At 42.2% G+C, this 22,520-nt stretch overlaps 1 protein-coding gene across 1 annotated transcript in view; it reads left to right on the forward strand.

The window, feature by feature from the left end:
• Positions 1–22,520, forward strand: part of LOC149351674 (serine/threonine-protein kinase 31-like) — a 106,574-nt gene that overhangs the window by 54,461 nt on the left and 29,593 nt on the right. Inside the window, exons 11-16 of the mRNA XM_089575626.1 lie at positions 1,349–1,447; positions 4,447–4,580; positions 6,345–6,466; positions 9,666–9,736; positions 14,956–15,051; positions 17,182–17,262. Of these exons, the coding sequence (XP_089431752.1) occupies positions 1,349–1,447; positions 4,447–4,580; positions 6,345–6,466; positions 9,666–9,736; positions 14,956–15,051; positions 17,182–17,262 (603 nt within the window). The remainder of the gene's footprint in view (positions 1–1,348; positions 1,448–4,446; positions 4,581–6,344; positions 6,467–9,665; positions 9,737–14,955; positions 15,052–17,181; positions 17,263–22,520) is intronic.

Here is a 22,520-nt window from a genome sequence, read left to right on the forward strand (position 1 = left end):
CAAAATATTCTTAACCCCTTCACTGTTTTGTTATATAAATGAATTTCTTAACAAAACTGCTTATTTTTTTTTATTCCTGATTTCGAATATTATTGCAGTAAAAAGCATGCACTTGATCTTTAAAAAATATTTGAAGCAAACACGAAGTCAAATTAGCATATTCAAGTTTATTATTTCTCACAATATAGAAAACCAACTTCCTGCTGGTAATAAGCGATAAATATATTCAAGCAAGTCATCAGGCGAGCTTATAGTGGTCTAACCGGGAACTGCCAGAAAAGGAAACCGAGGGGGTCGCATAGGGATATTTTTGACGTCGATCTTCATCCACTGACGCGTGCTCGCGAAGTTCGCTTCTGAGCTGTCCTCCTCTTCATCGGAAGAACTGATCAGCACAACGGCATCACTGTCGTCCTCGCTCGCTGAAACAGTGTACACTTCGATGTCTGAATCACCATCGTCTGAACAAGATGACGACGAAGAAAAGCGTCTTTTCCGAGAAGACTGCTCAGCAAAACACGTGTCGCCTCCGCCGGATGCTATTTTTAAAACCCAGGTTGCCTTAGGAAAAAAACGTTTATGTGGTAAAAGAAAACGAAATTAACAGGTCAGTTCTTCCGTCGAGCAAAATGCCATCTAAGCCACACACGAGTGCTGCTCGTCCGAAACGCTGAAGGGAAAAACCTATTCAGCGAGAACGAGCTACAGTCGTCCAAAACGGTTTGGCAATGGCTTGGCAAGGACGAGTGCAGCTCGTCCAAAACGGTTAAGGGGTAAAATTCATTTTTAGCCGAATTTGCGCACTGTTGAACTCTTGAAAAATAATTCATTTACAGTACTTCCCATCCCTTCAAAAGAAGTAATGGTCCTCTTAAAAGGGGCGATACAAAGGAACTCTCCTATTTCTTGCTCTGGTAAAAGACACTGCCTCTGGGACCGCATACTGCACAGTGAAACAACTGATTAGGACACTTACTCATTTATTGGTACAAAATGTCTCATCAATACCCTATGCAAGTTTTCTTTCCAGTTTATCCCGATGCAAGAACTGAGGATAGTATAGGCTTTAGGCTTTTTTTCCTATTGTGTATAGGAACACATAATCCTAAGGTAGTTCTTAGTATAAGAGGCACTGCGGCATTGTGCTTGGTGAAAGTTAAAAATTCAGCCGATCAGTCAATTGGACTTTGTTTTTAAGGTTGATTTGAATATTCATTTTTGTGCAGAAATTTGTGCAGGAAATACATTTTAAGGTGCAGTGGTAAGCAGCTGGTGCTTCCATATTGGTACAATATTTTTGTCTTGACTAATATAGCTCCTGTACCATTTTCTGTGCCTTGTTTTGCAGAATCAGTTGGAGATGCTGGTGGCCAAGCGGAATGGACTTCTGCAAGAGCTTCAACAAGTGTTACCGGAAGCTGACCAAACTGTTGTTCAGCGCATTAAAGTGAGCAGTTTCGTAGCTTTAAAAAGCATGCTTTTCAACCATGGGTCTTAGGCTTCCTGGGCTGTAACTTCAGTGGGCTAAAAATTAATCTGCCATTCTCAAAATGGAGCAGAAAATGCTGTTGTATTTTCTGTTGTAAATTTCGAATCGCAGCATTGGAATGTGGCAGACTATAACTAGTGTTGCGATTTTTCTGAACTTTTGGTCCCCAAATATTATTGTCATGAATGTCTGTCAGGAAACTCAGAATTCCTGTTTTGTAAAACTTAATTTCCATCAGAGCTGAGATGCAAATGCAACATCCTTCCTACCTATTCTCTTCTTTCTAGGCTCCTAACAGGTGTTTGCACACTTTCTGCACTGACATAGTTGAAAGTTGCTTTCTTGTTTCTGCTCTTTAAGTCATTTATGGTGTCATGTGCCATTCGTGATGAAAGAATGGGCCAGAAACTGGCAGCTTTTTCTTGATCTCTACAGAAACTGTTTGAAAAATGAGACACCTCGTTGGCAGGTAGCTTGGCACCCGTAAATTTGCTGGCCATGTCTTGCAGTGATGTGATTGCTATGTCAGTTTAATCAAAGTGCACGAAAAGACTGGTACTTCTACGAGCTGCTACCAGGACTACACTAAAAGCCCGTACGTTTTTCAAGAACAAAACTTGTCCCACCGCGGTGGCTCAGTGGTTACGGCGCTCGGCTGCTGACCCGAAAGATGCGGGTTCAATCCCGGCCACGGCGGCTGAATTTCGATGAAGACGAAATTCTAGAGGCCCTTGTGCTGTGCGATGTCAGTGCACGTTAAAGAACCCCAGGTGGTCGAAATTTCCGGAGCCCTTCACTACGGCGTCTCTCATAGCCTCAGTCGCTTTGGGACGTTAAACCCCAATAAACCAAACCAAACCAAGAACAAAACTGAGCTCTCTGTTATAATGTTTAATACAATAAACATCAACATCACATCTCAGATGGGCAAGTTGGCACCAGTGCACGCCGACCCTGATTTTCTCTGAAATCCTTTTTCCAGTAATTCTTATGAGGTTGGGTTCTATGATTGCATCCGGTGTCATAAAAATAAAGGAAAAGCAAAACGGGACTGAAAATACACTGGAATTTTGCTTTGCTGTCGTCTCAAGTTGTGGAGGGCTGTCCAAAAAAGCCAAAATTGTGCATGCCTCAAACATTTACAGACAAGGTCAGCATTAGGTTTCGTGTCTTTGTTGAGCCAAAGTGAAGGGATAGCACGCTACTGAAGACTTCTCAGTCGGCATCCGTTCTGGAGTTTGCGCCTTTCCCCTGTTGATTTACGGTGATTGCATTTGTCGGAAGCTTCAGAAAAAATGAGTGTGCAGGTTCACTGAAATTGGCATTTTTTTTCCCTCAGCTGTAGGAAAGGGGAAAAAGATAGATGATTGGTTGAGGTTAATACATGCGTGTGCGTGTGTGTGCGCACATGTGTGCGCATGTGCATGCAGGATGATTTGTTTAACCGTCTACAGATTTTTGTTTTAAAAATTGTCAGAGATATGCCTGTGCAGGTGTATTCTACAGCAACGTGGACATTGTGTATGGGATAGAGCCCAATAATTAGATGTTTAATTAAACCCAGTAAACTAATCAGCTTTCTTATTTTTGACTTTAGGGGCAATATTATATTGCGAAACTGAAAACTGCCTACATCGAAAGTGAGCACAGTCTTTAAATTTTTTTATTCGCAGTGTGATTCAAAAAATTGGACGGCGAAATTACACATTTTGAAGCTGATTGAGTTGGTCTTCCTGCGTTGCATATTTAAAAAATGGTGTCACTGCATGCAGTATCATCGCCAAAATAAAAAAAAAATGGCAAATGGCGTCTGTCTTCGTGGCATGAGAAATGCAAGCGAGACCATTTTATAAATGTGTAATGCAGAAAAACCAACTCAGTGTTCGATAATTGGAGCCACATTGCTGATAAAGAAAAAAAAGATCTGCGCTCACCTTCGATGTTGAGAGCCTTCATTTTCACAATATAATCATGCCCCATAAAATCAAAAAAAAAAAAGTTGATTAAAAATTTTAGTTAATTAATTGTCCAATTATTGAGCTTGCTGTGCAATCCACCTGCGCAGATCGCACCAATGTATCTCTGACAGTGTTTAAAATAAAATCTTTAAATTGTTAAAAATTCGCCCCGTATAGATCCTATTCACATTCCGATTTGGCGGGTGTCAGGAGGAGGTAACTATCAGCTGCCATACTGTTGCAAGGTTCGAAACTAAAAGCCCCCAACTGAGGGGTGCTTGTGGGCCCAAAAGATGCTGCACAAAGGGAGGTGTGGGTAGGGGGCAGCGCACCCAGCTTCTCTAGATGTGTCAAAGGGTGCTGACAAAAGTCCCGTCCGCCATGGCTTGAGGTTGGGATCATTATTGGATTTGTCAGACAACAGGATTGTGTCGCTCATGTGGCCATGATGTGATGTGACTGCCATTTTGTTGTGTGGCATGGTTGGCTGCATAGGCGTGCCGCGCTATTGATGTCATTTTAACAACCTCTATATATGTGTGTGTGTGTGCATGTGGCTTCGCTGATCAAACCACTTCTTTAGTGTCTGCACAAAATTATGAAGGATGTGAAGAAACCTATACTATAGTCAGTTGCAAAGAAACAACAGCTGACATCCCTGTGGAGTTGGCAAAACTACAAGAAATTCATATGGTTGGCATGACATTGTTTGTGTCACACTTGATCAATGTGAAATCAGGAACTGATACCACTGATTTCAATTATCTATTTGAACAGCAGGGCAAGAAAAGAACTGAACTGGCTCTGAGCTGCTTGGTATTGTTCTATTTGATGTCTAGTGGTCCATGCTCTTGCTGTGACTGCAGGGACTATGCAATAATCTTGTGGTCTCTCATTTTTGCAGATTGCCCATCTCTCATTTTTGCAGATTTCTTCATGCATGTTCATGGGACTTTCTGTGTTAAAGACACTGAGATTAGTCTCGTTTATTTTGTTCAGTCCACTTTAGGTGAGCTCAAAAGAGCACACGGTGCCATGCTGGAGTATTTTGGGGGCCCTCCCTCGGACATGGACTCTATTACTATGAATGACTGTTACGAAAGTCTAAAGGTAAGAGACGTTCATCAACATGTGTAAAGGAAACTAAAAGTCTGAGTAACCATCCTAGTTAAAATTGAAGATGGGTACAATGGTGCGGTTACCCAACTAATGCAAAATATTGCCTCACCATTGCCTGTAACAACTGCCATGCAACTTTGTGCAACAAAATGTAATGTTACCGTCACAGTGCTCGAGGTACGTTATGTTTCAGAATTACGTCACATTAACTTCACTCAGCTGGAGTGTGTCACTGGCTCTAAACTGAAGGCATCATGAGGGGGTATATAAGCTCACTGAAAGTCGCTCTCATCTTTATGTGTGCTCAGCATGATGACATTTTCAGGTTCTTAATGTTTCTGTGTGACAGTTCATACATGATTGGTTGTTGATTTGATTGCCATGGAAATGCTTGATGTGGTAATTACATGTGTTAATGCACTGCCAAAAAATTGGCACCTATTGCTTTGAAAGTTTCTCTTCGCTTCCTTCACCTTTGCAGAGTATGCAAACGGCCTTTTTTTTTTCGTGTAGGATGTGCATATGTTTTGCCTGACTGCTGACACAGATTAAGCGGCAACATTATTTTGTGCACCTCTTGTCTATCCAACGTCAGGATAATGTCACTGACATTTGAAACTATTTTGCATTGCTTGGGTAGCAACTGAATGATAAAGGATTATCTTACTTGGATAGCAGTACAAGGCTTTGCTGCTAGACACAGAATGGGACGTGCTTACATGAATTTCTCCCCAAGATAATGTGGATCTCAAACCAGAAATCTGTGAAATCTTGATGATATGATCACAGTTTATCAGATTGTTGAGGTGATATTTTTTTAGGTGCCCCATGCTAAGTTGATTATGGATACTGTGTTAAGCTCTGAGATGAAGCAATCTGTTTTTCAAGGTAGGACAGATGATAAAAAAAAGTGGGTGAACCATTGGCACCCACCCACCTGCATACAGGACCACCAGTTGCAGTAGAGAGTGTTCCCATCACACACTGACAATGCTCAATGCTCATCCTTTGCTCCCCTGCCAGCTCAATTCCTTCTATTTTTTGTCCATGAGCCAGAAAGGTCACAAGGTGACAGTCGTGTCCCTGATAAGCCTCTATATTACTTCTCGCAGCTCATTGGCGTATGAAAAGAAACTGCTGCTGCCATCATTTGTTTGTACACCACTTGGTCACTTACATAGAATTAGAATGCAGTTTGATAGTGTGTAACGAACATTATTTGCATGTGCACTGAAAAATTGCATTGCTTGCAATTGGCATATATGTCTTGAAAGTGGAAAGCTGTTTCTTTCAAAGTGCCCCTGACCAGGTTTGCACGTTTCAGTGAAAACCATTGCTTTTTGGCCGCTAGATAATGCATGTACTTGCATAAATTTTGGCTGCTTTCTGAGAAATGAACCAGTTGGAAGTTAAGCACTATGCATGCCTTAAATGTTCCTTGTTTGTCCTCGCCTTACCCGTGCAAGTACCTATTTTAGAGAATGAGATTTCCAGTTTGCTTTGGCATTTCTGCCACTAGTCATTCGTTCAGCACGTGGTTTCAACTGATGTTTACAGATGTATTTCAGTTTCGAAGCTCTTGGGCATGCCCATAGGGAGGAGCCGGCCTGCTGCTGTTCTTACCACTGCTGCGCTGCGGTTGAGGGTTGAGCTATCAAAGCAAGCGTCGTCGTCCGCTAGTACCCAACAATTGTCCTACGCAGGGAGTTCAGAGATCGCGTGTATAATGTTCGTTTTGCAACTTTTTTCACCAACTTTGCTCAGTTGTTTTGTTGCAGGTCTAAGAGCTTTAGGCAGGTTGCCTTTTATTTCTTTACTCACACTGCATATGTCCCGCACCTGCTATACAGCATGCTAGGGCATGCACCTGCTATGTTCATCATGCTGAGCTCTATTGCAGGTGCGCTCATATATTGGCATGCAATGCCGCAAATTTTGGTATGTGGCAGAATAATTTGAAAGGCGCTTTTTCATCACATACAATATCTAAAAAAAAAAAAAAACTTGGATGCTTGGCATTTAATCACCAGCTTATCACCAGCATGCTGGCCTGTCAGCTGTTTATCAGCTGTGTTTATCATCTTTCACTTCAAAAGGTGTTAGCTGTATCATAGTGCGAGCCAACTTTTTTAGCTCAGGTCAGTCCTGGTGAGATAAAGTAAACATACTGAATGCGAACCCTGATGGTCAGGTGTGCGTTTTTTACACGAGGTTAAAAAACATTGCAGGTCAGTTGCTAATGTTTAAGCATTAGCTCTGGTAGGACAGGGGTTAGGCATTTTTGTTCCCGATCTTGAGCTCGCAAAATCGCTTGGAGGTCTTAAGGCTTTGCTTTCTTCATTCGTCAGCAGCTATTGTTTCATATCTTGCTCTCTAACTTTAAAACTTGTCTGCATTTTCGTTACTGTGGTTGTTTTTTTTTTAAGTTTTTTTCCCTTTCACGTGCCGAAGTCCTCAAATATGCGACTTGCTCCTGTTTTGTTATTTTCTTTTAGCTTTTGTATAATGCATATTGTCTTGCTGGACTACAATCGCCTTTGTGTTTACACTTACTTGAACTGTGTTATTTTAGTGTATATGATGTCCCTCTCCTGCTACGACCTCAAATGTGGGGCTAGCAGTATGTTCAAATAAATAAATAAATAAATAAATAGTATTTCAGTGTGGAGGATGTTTTCTAGCGTTCCGGTTTAAACTGCTACGGTCCTCTCCAATGCTCGAGCACTTGCCTACTTTATAAGCATGCAGAGGCACAACATGCACGCGTCAGCACGCCGAGCAAGCCACCATCGCTAGCATGCCTGTCAAGAGCACTCCTGTCAAGGACTATAGACTCCTAATTTTAGTTGCAAGTTTTCTTCTCTATAATGATGCATAAGACATTAAAATACATGGATCACTACATGGCATTCGCCTACAGCTGCTAAATAATTGATAATTTAGTTTCTCCTCTCATGCTGTTTTGATTTCAGTTTCATCAACCGAACGATGGCTATGACGTAAGATGTGTTTAGGCCACGTGATGCATTATAAAAACGGTAATTTAACCGCTGACACATCGTTTGTTGTCGTTCCATCTCTTCAACCAGGCTGGCCTGAGCATTGCAGTAAATTAAATCTGCATGCCAGCAGTTATTGCAGTTTTTAACACAATAGCGTTAAATGTCCTGTGTTTCAGAAAAGCCAGCGTCAGCATCGTTGGCCGTGAGCAAAAATCCCAATGGAAGCAAAGAATTAGTAAAATTCAGGAGCAGGTCACTGTTCAGATTGACACCAAAGGAAAGTAATTGGGCTGAAAAGAAAATGGGCTAATTTTGATTTGGGTGGGAATCAAACCCAGGACCTTCAGATTGCAAGACGGGTACACTGCCCACAGGCCACGAAGGCTCGTTGGTTCAAGCTGAATAAAGGTGGACCTAGTGAATGCAGTGTGGTCTTTGATTTCATGAACTGTCTTAAGAGACATGTACTGATGCACACATGAGTAGTTTTGAGTATGCTAGTTAAGAATTAGGGCGTTGTGTGAGTGTTAAGCAGGCGATGTGAAAGGGACCTGGTAACCCTATCACGTTCTATTCTTAAAGGCGAAGCTGAAGCATCCCCCAAGTTTTTTTATGCTTCATATAAACTCAAGCCATCTTACATGTCATAGCCGTTGTTCCACTCTTGAATCTGAAACTTAAACACGAGGAAGAAATTAAATTCAAGAAGTCAAGAAGAAATTTAATTATAAATTATTTAGCAGTCGTAGGAGAATACCACCAGGTTGATTCATGTGTACTAATGTCTAACGCATCATTTGAAAGCAGAAACCACGCATCTAAAAATTTGGTGTCATATTGCTTTAAAGTTAAAATTAATCACATGATGCTCTGGGGTATAATTGTATACTACTACTTACTTCCTCTGTAATGACCTCTGCTGCCTTTAGGGTGTTAAATGGGCCTGTGCAGATACTGAAGTTGTTGAATAAAAGTTGAATACGAATAAGAAAAAAAAGTCTATAAATATCTGTTCAGTAATTTTTCAAATTTTTAAGTACTTTTAAGCAGTTTCAAAAAAGATAAAATTCAGAAAAAGACTACAAAATTTTTCAAAATTGTGTGGTGTTTGTAGCTGAATGTAAATAAGACTAGACTGACTCAGCACTGTACAAAAAAGAATTTTGTGCACAGAAATGTATACTGCTTGATTAGCTTGATAAGACAGCATAACAGTGTAAATCCATTAGTGTGGTCATGCAAAATTAGTGACAAATTGAAATCTATGAATTGGCATACGATTGGCAGCTAAAAATAACATGATGTTTATCAAACCTCATTAATTTGGACCTCAAGGGACCGGAAGAATTGCCCAAATTATCCAAAAGGTTGAGTTACCAAATGCCCCGTCCCTCCCACCCCTTTTCCACCTTGCGCTTCCTCCGTCGCAAGAAAAAAAATTAACTGCCAAAAATGCTAAAATGCGCTGAAGCCTTGTGAGGAGGCTCTGTTGTACAAACGGCGAACAGCCCGCCTGCGACGAGCGCGCAGTTTCAACGTGCTGGATGGTAACGCAGTGGTAAGCGATGGTGTGCAAATTGGCATCAGAATGGTGAGGCTGCTTCTAAACAGAAAAATAAATGTTGAGCGATGCACCAGTCAATGTCTGAAAGTGGCCCGCAGCGTGGTTTGGACGGCTGGCAAATGTCAGGCCCATAGCTGCCATCACCGTGGGCTGACCGCGAAGCTTGGAAACCACAACCATGTGGTGACCCTGTTTATTGGCTTAGCAACACGGGCCCTCCTGTTGTCATCATGCCTTTCGTTCGGTGCACATGAGAGGTGCACAGTCTAGAATGCACAATGTAATAGGCAGGATATTTGCACGGTTGCTTGCCCTGCTGGTGACACCTCAACTCAGCCTCACTTCAGGAGCCTCGTGTGAAATTCTCCAAGTGGACTGCCTCCTATATCAGTTGACCAAAGATGGCAAAGCTAACACTAGGAGAGTTTTGAAGGCACCAGGACAAGCGCCATGGGTGTGGGCTTTAAGTATGGAACACAATATGGAAGCATAAAATAAGAAACCGCGCGCTTTTATGTTGTGATATTTCGAAGCGGATGGTTTTCACTATTTCGAACTCAAGTTTTCACTGAAACACCGTTTGGCAGACTTCAAGGATGTAGAGGTAAAATTGGCTTGGCCTCAAAAAGTAGTGTTTCTTGGTTCTGCTTTTCTGCATGGTATCATCAGTAATAAGTGTCAGAATAAGAAGTTCTGCTTTGATATGTTTTCTTTAAGTTTTCATAACCGCCTTTTTGATGCACTTATTTACATGGAAAGCATGCGATGAAAGCGGTGGTGTCACTGTCAAATACTTATTCGTTTTAGAGAGGTACCAATGTGAGGGACAGTTGTTCTAAGTTGTTCTGCATGTTGTCACTGTCAAGAAAGTGGCAAGCGAATCGCAGCAGAAGATGTGACGCACAATAGGCAGCAATCATGTGTCTAGTGCTGCTGTTTGGTGCTTTAGCACTACACAAAGTAAACAGCCCTGGTAAAGCGTCTGTTGCTACATATATCGTCACGAATGATTTCATGCCAGCCATTAAAACACATTGGTGCGTTCTGCGGGGAAGCACTTATCAACAAGACGCTTCCCACAGCACTTCCTCATCACACCTCAATACGAAAAGGACAGGCTGTGAAACAACCTATGTGTTTCAACTAGTTGTACTGTACTTAAACTTTGTGCCTGTTTCACAACACTGTATGCCCTCCGATCAGCTCACTGGGTCCTGATTTGGCTGTCATTTAAGTTTTCTGCTCTCTTTCTTAATTCCATCTCACGTCTAAAAGAATGAGCTCAGCAATTTCAGCTGAAATTTCTCTTCCCATTTTATGAAGCTTAATTAAGGCTTTGAGAATGCACCCGAAAGGCCAACTTTGGGGCCTTTAGAACTTTCACACCACGTTTACTTTTCGGTCCTGATCATTTCCACGAAATTATGAAGCCATGTGGTGTTTTGGTTCACCACAAATCAGTTTTAAAGTTAGGCACTTTTCTGAGCTCCGTTGAGGCAGTTTCGGTGGCAACACTAGATTGAGCCACTTTAGAATCACTCTTATTGTGCTCTTTCAGTAAAGAAGCTTTGTCTACCCTCATGACTCTAATCAGACCTGTTTTAACGCCTTCTATATTTCCTAACAGTGCAATTCAGATCGATTTTAAGTGACAGATAGTCGACAAGTACCGCATTTACTTAATTTGTGCACTTTTTTTTTTAAAGGTGCCCAGAAACACAATCTTAGTTAACTGTTTTGCCTGTTGATTGCATACAGTGAGTTATAATGGTGCTATTAGCGTCGGTAATACCGCGTATATTCCGTTTTTTAATATTTTAATGTCCTCCCAAAAACAACTTCATGGCTCTGATGGTGTCACCACACAGTGGCGGGTTTTTAGCACCGGATATGACATCACCTGGCGCGAGCTTGATGATCGGACAAACAGTAAATATACTGCAAATTGTGTGAATAAATAGAGGCACATTTTGTCACCTGTCTGCGTTTTATATTAGATCAACAAAAACAACTTGTTTGTCTTAGATAAAAGCCCTGCAAAGCAAGTAAAATAAAAATACACCACCAGGGGCGCTCTGGCATGGAAACGACGCTGCCAGTCTCAGCAAGAACGAGTTACAGAGAGCAGGCAACCATGGAGTACAAACTTCCGCGACGTGCTCTGGCTGGCTGTTTTGATTGGTTGCGCCAGGTGCCGTCATTGGGAGAGCGAAATAGGAGTGGGAAGCCCCGCCAAAATCGAGTTGAGGGCAGCGTTTTGTTTGCTTGTATTTTCAAATTTCTTCACTGAATAACTCCCGTTCCTGTGCATCGATTCCTGTAATTCTTTTTAAGTCAGCATCTATGTGACATAAAGAACCCACCTGAAGTATAGCCGGTATCCCCCCAAGCAGTGTTTCGCAGACCCTTTAATAAAATTAAGGCTTCAAAAAGGGGGTGCGGAAATTACGTGGAGATTTTGCGAACACGTCCTAAAAACTCTACAAGGTCATAATGCGCAGTGTATATGATATATTGCCGTTTAAAGTCGACGCTGAAATTCTCACGCCCCTATCAGCCCCTATAAATATAAGTCAACACATACCCTCCTCTCTTCGAGACCCACGTTATGTAGCTCCCCGCGTGATGCCTTGACGGTGTGTGTGCAGTGCAAATTAATAAACGCAGAACAATACAATCGCAAAGCCAGTAGTCGGAGGGCAGCAGTTGCATGTTCCATCTGCCCGTGTCTTTTTCGCGCCATGTTAACTTCAAACATGAACTAACTGGCCCTTCAAAGAAGACTTCTGCAAATGGAGATACAAGGCGATGAAATGGTGTCCTCGCATGGGGCCCGACTAAGTAGTGGCAAACAGAATATCCAACGGTTCCGTAGTTTCGGATTCTTGTGCGACACACACTTCAGAGGTTAGCGCAGTTTTGCTCTCGCTGCCGTTTGTACGGGAAAGTGACCGCCGGCACGAGTGAGCCTGGTAAACAACGTGCGGTTGATTGGTTCTTACCTGAAGCAATTTACGAACGAATTAGCGGCTTTTTTCAACACCACTTACTCATCTTTCGCATCTGCATGCGGCGACGTGGCCGTGCCAATCTTCAGAAGCCTGCCCTGCGTGCAGCCGCGTGCATACTGGTGTGCTTGCACAGCAAGGAGCACAAGATATGGGAGTAAAAGTTTTTTTTCAAAAATTCGGATGAAAAGTTGGGGGTGTACAAATTATGCGTGGGCACAAATTAAGCAAGTAAATATGGTATTTACGTTGCTTTTCACTGCTGTCCTGTTCTATGGTCAGGTTTGCAAAGAAGAGCATGCGCCAGGCACAAGTGTATGCGTGCAAGAGTTCTCACCATTTCGCTTTCTCTCTCAGTGCTTTTAAAAGAAAATATTGTTTTTAATGCTGCTCTTAATGTAAGTTAGTGCTAATATACTAGCAAATTCAGGCTTTTTTAAAGCCTCGTTGTATACAACGTCTACAACAATACCATCGTGTCATATGGGTACTTCTTGTGCAGGTACTCACGCAGAACACCTTGGCTAACATTGTCGAGTATAGATGCCCCCTGCAGCCCCTCTCTCATTCTTGCCTCTTCTTCTTTCGTTACTTTTCTATTTCGGTGGAGCCATGTAACATTGGCCATGTGATCCACTTGGGTGGAGCTGTAAAGTGGTTGCTTGCAAGATCTGTAGAAAATGTGAAGAACCTGCAATTGTCTTGTGTTCACTTTATGTAGTGAATCAACCTTTTGCATGTGTTTTGGTCATGTGTTATTGTTGGATATGCAGGAGATATATAAACATGGCCAAATTGTAGCTATGTTACCATGCAGGGTGCATATAATGTGTAAGGAATTACACGTTCATTAAATGATCGGGCCATGAGACAGAAATGTAAATGAAAGTTTATTTCAAAAAAACTTGGTTGCACAATAACCAAATAAGCGAAAAACAAATGCTTGAAAACAACAGGCAAACTTTGCACATGTACACTTGCCACACTTAGGCATACTTTAGGGCTAAAATAGGAAATAAAAATAAAGGTGCCCTGCCCGCATGCCATGCTTAGACAAAGGTATAAATTAGGTTGGGCTCCCTGAAAAGAAATTAAAATAGAAGTGCCCTGCCTACACTGCTGTAGGCACAGCGGGCACTAGTGGAACAATGGTTTTTCTGTCCATCACTGTCCTGTCGAAGTCCTTTGATCTGTTGTGATGAATGCACGTATATTTCTTGAGTGCGACTCACTGCTCACTGGTTCACCTACAGAAGGAACTGCAAAAGCAACAGACACTTCACAAGAACAAAACTTGACTGGAAAGAAAGTCAAAGTGGCCATGACAGAAATACAGGAATATGAGCACTGAGCAACGCGTGATCTGTGTGATGGCTCAGCAGTCATCGATTTCAGTACCTATAATATATCTTGCTCATGGTTTGGCGTAGTTTGTGCCTTGTTACAGCTACAAATGTTATCAGTGTTCTTGCATGTTTGAAGGTTTATTAAAACGAAATACAAATGAGTTTTAAGTTTCATAAAAAAGTTAGTACAGTAGGAGGGCCCAAAGTAAAACTGTCTGGGGGACCTCCCATCAGGTATGCATAAGTAAAGTGCATAAGTTTAGCAGAGGAGCTGGAACAAAAGTATAGAATCAAGTTAAAACTTATTAGTATAGTTTGCGGCAATGAATCAGTTATACAATAGTTAGCGGGCATAATTTAACAAAAAAGGCATAAAAGAGCAAAGCATAAGAGTATGAGAAAGAACACAAAAGACATCAAATAACAATGGGCAATGATTAAATGCAGATATTATAAAACAGAAGCGGAGGCAAAAAAAAAACAGAAAAAGATATTCCAGATGAGTAACAATATGACCTGTTGCTGTCCGAGTGGGGAAGAGAAAATGAGGGGGGTTATTCGATAAGTCCAAACCCTTTAGCTGAACAGCTGGTGGAGGACTTGATAAGTACACTATGGGGGATATGTACAGCCACACCACACCACTTGTTTGCTCTACATCTGTATCATGCTGTGAATTTGTTTTCTTATCATTTGTGTGCTGATATAAGCCGCGCCCATCATACCCCACTGAATCAAACGGGTTTCAATTGAAGATGAAGTGTCCACACTGAATAATAGTCGTGTGGTGTGCACAGCATATTGTGTGCATTTTATGGAGTATAAACAATGGTACAGGAAGCAGGCCATATTATACACAGTGTGGTACCAAATCTAGCTCTGCTGCATGGCCAGGAAGGGATAGATGCTAGGAGAGATATTTGGGCGCATTTTTATCCTCATTTCAGCCTGACGCAAAGACGTCACTTTGCCCATTCACAAAAGGCAGGTTTCGGAAAGTGATTTGCAAGATTCTTCTTAAGTCCTCCAAAAGTTACTGCCTAATCCAGCAAATTTCTCTCTTTGCTGAAGTAATGATTGATCACTTTTTGCTGCCATTTGTTTGGTTGAGAGTGTAAATACATGTTGCCTCACACTTTAGTGTCATAGCCTAAAACTTTCTTCTTGTAAAGTGGTTATTCAGTACTCATGTAGGCACAGTCATTGTCAAAAGTAACCAGGCAGCATGTTTTTCTTCTCAGTCGTATAGTAAAGCTATTAGGACTGCCCTCAAGCTCTAAATCTCTGTATGGTAAGGAGAACACCTGTCCTCACCTTCAAAGAACTTTTTGATCTTTAGGGAAACCGTGATGGCTCTGTATACTAATGAGAAGCAAACCATGAAGCCTGGTTACTTTTGACAAAGACTGTACCTTGCTACAAAAACTTGAGTTTTTACTGATATTTTAGTTTTTATGTAACGGTTTCAGCACGCTGATGAGGAGGCAGCAGCCATGGTCGCAGCAGACATAAATGCTATACGTGAGAAGATTCAGGCTGCTTTCATAGAGGAGGAGCTGCTCATGGCAAGTATTGTGTGATTTTTTAGAAGGAGAAATTGAAGTTGACACAATTTTACTGAAGCTCATTTATATAGAAGCTGCTATGAAATATTACTTCTTGTGATAACTTGTGAAGTCATCTTATTGCTTTGGCCACGTACAGTGGCCTGCTTGAAACAAATCCTTGTTCATTAGTGTAAGTTTTAGTACACTGCACAGGCTCGGGCTTAAAGCTGTGGGCCCGAGTCGGGCTTGGGTCCGTACAGAAACGGCTGGAGTCCAACTTTTCATTCACTACTGCAGGGTGAAGTACGCAACTGCGACATTGAAGCCGCGACACGGATGAACTATGAGTTATAGTATGTGCTGAGAAAAAAATTCAGCTTTATTCATGGACTTATTTATTTGCTTATTTCCACGCCGCCATGGCTTAGTGGTCAAGGCGCTTGACTACTGAGCCAGGGAACCAGGGTTTGATCCTAGCTTCGGCGGCCGCATTTCTATTGAGGCGGCACGCATGGCAGCCATGTATGTACTTTGTAGTGTCATTGCTCGTCGAAAAAACCCAAGTGGCCGAAATTATCCGGCGCCCTCTGCTTCGGTGTCCCTCACAGCCTGACTCCCCTTGGGCCCTTAAGCCCCCAAAACTTAGCTTTTATTGTCACATGAGAAAAATCAAAAACTATAAAGTGCGTTTGGTTTTCTTTTTGATCTGCTGACCGGAGCGTGTCGCAAATGAATTAGCCACAAAAGCTCGCGAGAGTGTAAATCTCATTGATGCGAAATAACAGAAAGCTTGACTGAGCCGTTTGCAGATCAAGTCGAGCAGCATCATTTACAGTGCAACGTGCAAGTAATTTTAGACATGCGTATTCCACGTTGAACAATGCAAGCGAATACCCTGACTCTTCTTGGTGACTGAGGACCAGCAGTTGGACACTGCTCTCGTGTGTTCTAAATGTGTTGTAACGTGTTTCTGCTGAAAGGCGACCAGTTCGGCTGTGAGTTCAACCTGTGAGATCGCGTTCACTAAAAAAATGTCATCCCACTACTTGCAAGGACGCTTCAATATTTAGACTTCATGGGCGGCAAAATATGGATGACTAAAATCATGGGGGAACGCAAAGTAGTCAATTAAGCGCGTATGCAGCCTTTTTTAATTGGCTCTCGGAACTTCCGAGTTTATCTCTACGTACCTACATGAGATCACTATCCAAAAGACGTTCCTGGTGAGCACTACTTTTAATCACTTCCTTCTGGATATAAAAAAAAAAACCTTTCTGCAAGCCAAACTGCAGTTTCAGATCTTTTGTTGGCCAGTTCCTTATTGGTGTAGTAACAGTCTACTTGCCCAGAGTGAGCAGTAAACCTGAAGCGTTACTGTGAAACGGGCCAGGCTGGGCCTGGGCCGGGCTCGCTATAGCGATAATTTAGTGGGCCTGGGCCGGGCTCAAGCTTGAAGCCGCGGGCCTCGGCCGGGCTCGGGCTTCAGGTCTCGTGCCCGGGCCGGGCTTGGGCCTCAGATTGAGGCCCGTGCAGTGCTCTGGTAGGTTTCCTTGTTTAATGGGCAAATCCCAGTCAGTGATATGCAACTTTACTCTGAATCTGTGAAGATGTACACAATCCAGTGCAGTTGTGTGAAAATGAGGTTGATAGTCTCCAGAAGAACGGCCCATATCAGACCCTCCTGGCTCCAGTGTGACTGTGCCCACATAGGCAGGCTGTAAAGTGTCTTTCAGGATGCGACTTGCACAAGCATGCCAGGTGTGTGCAGCTGTCACCCGCCAAAATATTTCGATGGCTTGTGTGACAAATGCCTTGCACGTTGCTGCTCAGCTTGGTCACAGTTGCCCCAACCATTTCCCGCTCATGTCCTTGCTCCAATAGACTCCTCCTGCAGGCCACTGTGAGTGGTCCACTGGAGACAGGAAGTTAGAATGGGAAAAACAAACTGCAGTGACGAAAGATTTTTCTTTAACAGACTCGTGAACGTGTTCCCAGTAAGCGAAAACAAGTGCAGTGGCCACACGCTCCAGTCAGTTTGGAAGTAGACTTCCCACGCTGATTGTTAAAATATGTTCCTGCTGCTGTGCTAAAAATGCTCCCTAAGCCTGGGTTATAAAATGACTCTGCTGCTCCCCCTTGGCTTTGCAGGCGGAGCTATGTCATGTGTACAGTCACCGCTTTCCTGAATTGGCAATCCTGTACCCTGAATTGGATTTGCCACTTTGCCAGGTGAAAATTTTTCTTTTCATGCACAGCTATGTTTTGAGGTGTAGAAAATTGCAGCATTGCTGAAATTTGGGGAAACTGTTTCGCTTCAAGAGGCATGCAAAGGTATAATAGCAATAAAGCGCTAATTTCAGTGAGTATACCTGTGCACCTAGTGAAAGCAACTGGACAAGCATGTTGGTTCAAGGAATGGTGGAAACACACTGCACCATACAACACTCCTGGAAACATGTTTGAAAATTTGAGGACGGTCTTTCAAAAAAAGTTTTTTGTTGATAGTACCACGCCCCGAAATTGCATGAGTCCACATCAAAAGGAACTTGTTGGTGCAACCTGCTATTTAGGAGCATAGAAATATTCTGGTGATACATTAAAGTTGGCAACCATTTAACTGATATTGAAGAAACTGAGGTCTTAGAGCAAAAAGAAAATTGTATGAGGTCGGAAATGTAATATTTCTTTTCATTTCTGTTTTTGGGAACATAATTTAAAGAAACGGAAGGATTAATGTGGTATGAGACTTTGAAAATTGTCTTCAAAATGTGGCTGTAGAGTAGTGTAATAAAAGCTGTGGCTATAAAATTTGCTACCAATTTGCTAAATGGATGCAGCTTGCAAAAGACTGCAAAACTAAATTATAATTTTATCTAGTAGTGTTTATTTATTTTTTCAACTATTGTATGTTTTTCCTAAAATCTATTGAATGCAGAATCTTGAAGTTTTGTGTGAGAATAGAAACAGTTATTCCACACAACTGGGACTAAAAAATTCAGTGGGCACTTTGACTGTCTAAAGTGTGTAGAGGCGAAAGCGTTTTCTGCACCAATTTGCCTATGTGACACTAGTGACGTCACCACTGGATGACGTCACACATAATGATGACAAATTAATGACAAAATTACTGATTAGTGGCTAATTACTGATTAATGACCGCATACTAATTAACTGCTAATTAATTACGCTTAAGCTTTGCCTTTAGGAGTGGAACGCGACAGTGTGTTGTAGCGCTGCCAGGGAGTCCACGGAACGCCACCACCCGTTCGGCGCGATGCCTTGCCCTTTGAACGCAACACTTTTTGAGCAAAGGAAATGGCGCAGTAATTCTCTGTCATCTCGGTGGACACCCGAACCGCACCGTACACGAAGGGAGGAACGCCACCACCCATTCGGTGCGATGCCTTGCCCTTTGTGGCGCAGTAATTCTCTGCTATCTCGGTGGACACCTGAACCGCACCGTACAGGAAGGGAGGAAGTGGGAATGAAAGAAAAAAGAGAAAGAGGGGCCGTAATGAAGAAAGTGAAAATTATATTTGAGGAAAGGAAATTACGCAGTTACTGTCTCGCATATCTTGGTGGACACCCGCCAAAACGTGGACACATCTGCCAACACATCTGCCAACACATCTGCAGACACGGCTGTCGACACGGCTGCCAACGAAAGTATGAGGCATTAAAGGCTTTCGCCTTATTTATGCAGTTTGAGCAACAAATAGATTTATGTTTGTTTCTTTCTCAGTGCAGTAAAATTTTCACCCATGGATGGTTTTCTTTTTGCGCATAAAATAAAAATTGACTTGTTGCAATTATGTAAAAGGCACTGATTGAAATTTGTGGAAAATTTTGTTTGCTTACGTCTTATAGCTCCTGAGAAATGGGTACATAAACTTTCAGAAATGCTATTTTGAGAAAAATCAAATAAAGTTTTTGAAACTCCCACTGTTTTACTCGATGTGGTGATGAAAAAGATCAAAACATTTTTGAAGTTGTAAATACCCAAATTTGATGTATTTTCTGTAAGCTAAAGAAATTCTCTGTCAGAAGATGTCAGAATCTAAAAAAAAAATCGATTTTTGCATGCTATAAACTTTGAACTAAAAAAATTGTGTAAAACAGTAAAACTGCATTTTATAATGACTTATGTAAAAAGGGGTTGTATAGGTTTATTAAGTGGGATAAATTTGTAGTCTGTTGCATATTGCTTGCACAGTCAGGATATAGCAACACATTTTACTTAACCATCTGAAGGATAATGACTTCAAATTTTTTTATTTGATTTAATTTCTTAGATGCATTGTGTAGTCTTACTTCTGCATTTGACTTGGTTTCATGGTTGCTCTGGTTATCAAATGTGAAAATGTGATCTTGTCCAGATCCAACACAAGAGTAAAGTGAGCAGCCTTTATTTCATGTACAAATTTGACAACTGACATTAAACTGACCTTCAGATGTCTAAAGTAATGTCTGAAATGTCAACTGTGCAAATAGCAACCTCACTGTAGCAGGGGTAAACACCTAGTTAAGGTTGTGGTAAATCAGTGTTTACTTTTTCCGGTGCGATTGCACTCAGTCTAATTTTTGTGCACTGAAATTTTCGATTTGCTGACAAGTTAAATTTTTCAAACTTTGGTACAGCTTTGTCATGCATCCCGTTGAATCACTGTATTCCTGTCTGTGTCCCTATGCGCCCTTGCATTTTACCAGGCCCAGAATTTGACTTGTTCTATTATGAATAACCACAGGACAGGGTGTAAACATTTTCTGCACCCAGGAACCCGCCACCATACTTGCACATAGCATCAGTCTGATTGCTCCTTCCTAAAGCAGCCTCTGGTAACCACTCGGGAACCACATGGCATAAATTCTGCGCCTGAAACTATAACAACTAGCAGACATGTGTGTGGTTGGTAAAAGCAACTCTCGATCGCTTCACTTTCACTAGGCCTAACTGACCCAGCGGCATAATACCGCTACATGACTAGCTAGAAGGCACACACTGTTAAGAATGCTGATGGGCCTCTTTATCTTAATGCATGCATTGTTTGCACCATTTTCTGGCCAAAGCAGAAATGGGGCGTGTCATGAAAAGACTCCAGTCATTATGAGAGCTTTGATGGGCCAAAGCTTGACTGGGATTTTCAGAGTGAAGATTCCGGCAAAATGGTGTTTAAATTTGAGGCACACAGATCTTCCACCAAAGCGCTGTTTGCATTTGGACCAACCTGACAGGGTTACAGTCATTGGAATTAGTATTCAACGATATCATTTGTTGTCTTCTGACTCTCAACTAAAACCTCAATCTCAGGGTTGAGGTGGGGGCACACCTTAATTGTAAGCAGCCGGCTTTTTGTAAGGAGCTGTTACACGTATAAGAAGAATTCAATGGCCGCTAGGCTGACTGTTCTGCGACAGCACACTAGTGGCAAACATTAAGTTTTCACTGCAGGAACAGCACCTGAACTGTAATAAGCTTCTTGAAATTTTGCGCAGTTGTATTTCAGAGACACAGTGTCTTCAAGATAGCACATGCAGAGGGACGCCCATTGACACCTTCCAATGATTGATGTCTTTGACACTCTGCTGGCTCTCTTATCACAGAAACCAGCCACCGCGGTGGCTCAGTGGTTATGGCGCTCGGCTGCAGACCCGGAAGACACGGGTTCAGTCCCGACCGCGGCGGTCGAATTTGTGTACTTTGCGATGTCAACGCATGTTAAAGAACACCGGGTGGTTGAAATTTCCGGAGCCCTTCACTACGGTGTCCCTCATAGTCAGAGTTGCTTTGGGACGTTATCCCCCATAAACCAAACCATCTTATCACAGAAACTAACAAAACTAAATGCTGATGCACCATAATCACAAATAGTGTCCCCCTTCTCTCTTTTCTCTTCTCCCTATCCCCAGAAGTGACATAAAATATTTCATCTTTGCTGCATAAACAAAACTGCAGCTGTTTCTGAGAGCACATGTCTGAAGCTGATTATGGAATGGATAACAAGGTGTTTCACCTAGGGCTGTTAGTAATTTTTAAAAACAGATATTTGGAGTTAAGGGAGTTTTCTTCGCTGCATTACTGTCATTGGTGGTGGCCACCAGAAGATAGCTTCCCAGCAAACCAAAAACCTCTCAGAGACGTCTAGCTAGACGTCTTTGAGAGGTTTTTGGTTTGCTGGGTTAGACATGTTTATTATTAAGTTAATTAACCAGGGTCTAATAATTAACTTTCTAACTGTTACAATTAGGCTGCTCATTTATCACGAGGTTTGCAGCTTGCCATTGCTTGTGCTTTGCGCTGCCCAGTGCTGCTACTGTTAGCCTCTTTATTTTCCTTCCCTGCTCCTCACAGCAATTTTACTGCCTTCCCTTTCTCAGCGACCCACACTGCCTTTTTTTTTTTTTTCATTTTAGTGCACTAGCACTAAAACTCGCAATCTCAGATTTCACTGATGTTTTATCTGTCCGAAGCCTCTGGCAGGTCGCAACCTGCCAGCAGGGTTTATGGCCAACTATGCAACACACTTTATGGCAAAACACTGTACGGACACGAGTGGGTTTCGAACCTGCAGCGGTGCAAACAGATCAGCTTCACTAGCCACTGCATTAGATTTTACGTCATCGCCGCTGTCAGACAGTCCGAGTGTTTAACTGCCAGTCTCTCACGTTATGTTTCGGACGTTGTCATGTTCATCAACTTCCATTCATGCACAATGGACCCAGAACCCACCACTATAGCCGTGACCTCTTGGACTGAACCTTGAACTGAAACCGGAGTGAAAACCAAACTGCAAGCACATCTAATTCACATTTGGCCTAACCACGCTAAATCGTCTTTCATTTTCTTCCATGCGTATTCTGTGTTTTTCCCCCTGGCCCCCAAGGTCCTTCAAAAGCTGGCTTCTCCTCGCGACTGACAAACCTAGTGATGAAGTCATCTCAAAGAGTGCTGTGTAACTGGTTCTCGCGAAATCGGCGGCGCGCTGTGGCTTCTCCACGAACTAGTCCAAAAAAGATCACAGTGCATGGAACCACATTGTTTTCTCTATTGCCTGAGTGGTTCTCAGGCATATTCAGACATTGTTGCTGAAGTTTGGTTGTGAAAATATATCTTAAGAGTGTGTTACATTGATGTTTGTCTGCAAACTAACAAGATAGAAGAACTGCTAAGCATCACTGCGTGAGCTTTCTGAAACGAGCAATACACAGAAAGCTTGGGAACAGATGTTTTGCATACTGTCAGGGAAAACTTGCATGACCATGACAACACAGTTTTGTCAGGTGTGCAGCTTGTATTTCTAAATATATAATTCACCCTGGGCTAGAACAGTCTGTGTAAATAAGCAGCGACACAAGTGAAGAAGAGACAATGCAAGGTCTGTTAATATACAGGGTGTTTCACAATTTAAGCACAGGATTTTTAAAAAAAAGTGGTACAGCACAGCTTGATGAAATCAACAACATATTGTTTCCCATCATGTGACACTCCT

Source organism: Amblyomma mixtum, chromosome 3 (genome assembly GCF_055824585.1).
Source record: "Amblyomma mixtum isolate Tamu chromosome 3, ASM5582458v1, whole genome shotgun sequence".
In the NCBI taxonomy this organism is placed as follows: Eukaryota; Metazoa; Arthropoda; class Arachnida; order Ixodida; family Ixodidae; genus Amblyomma; species Amblyomma mixtum.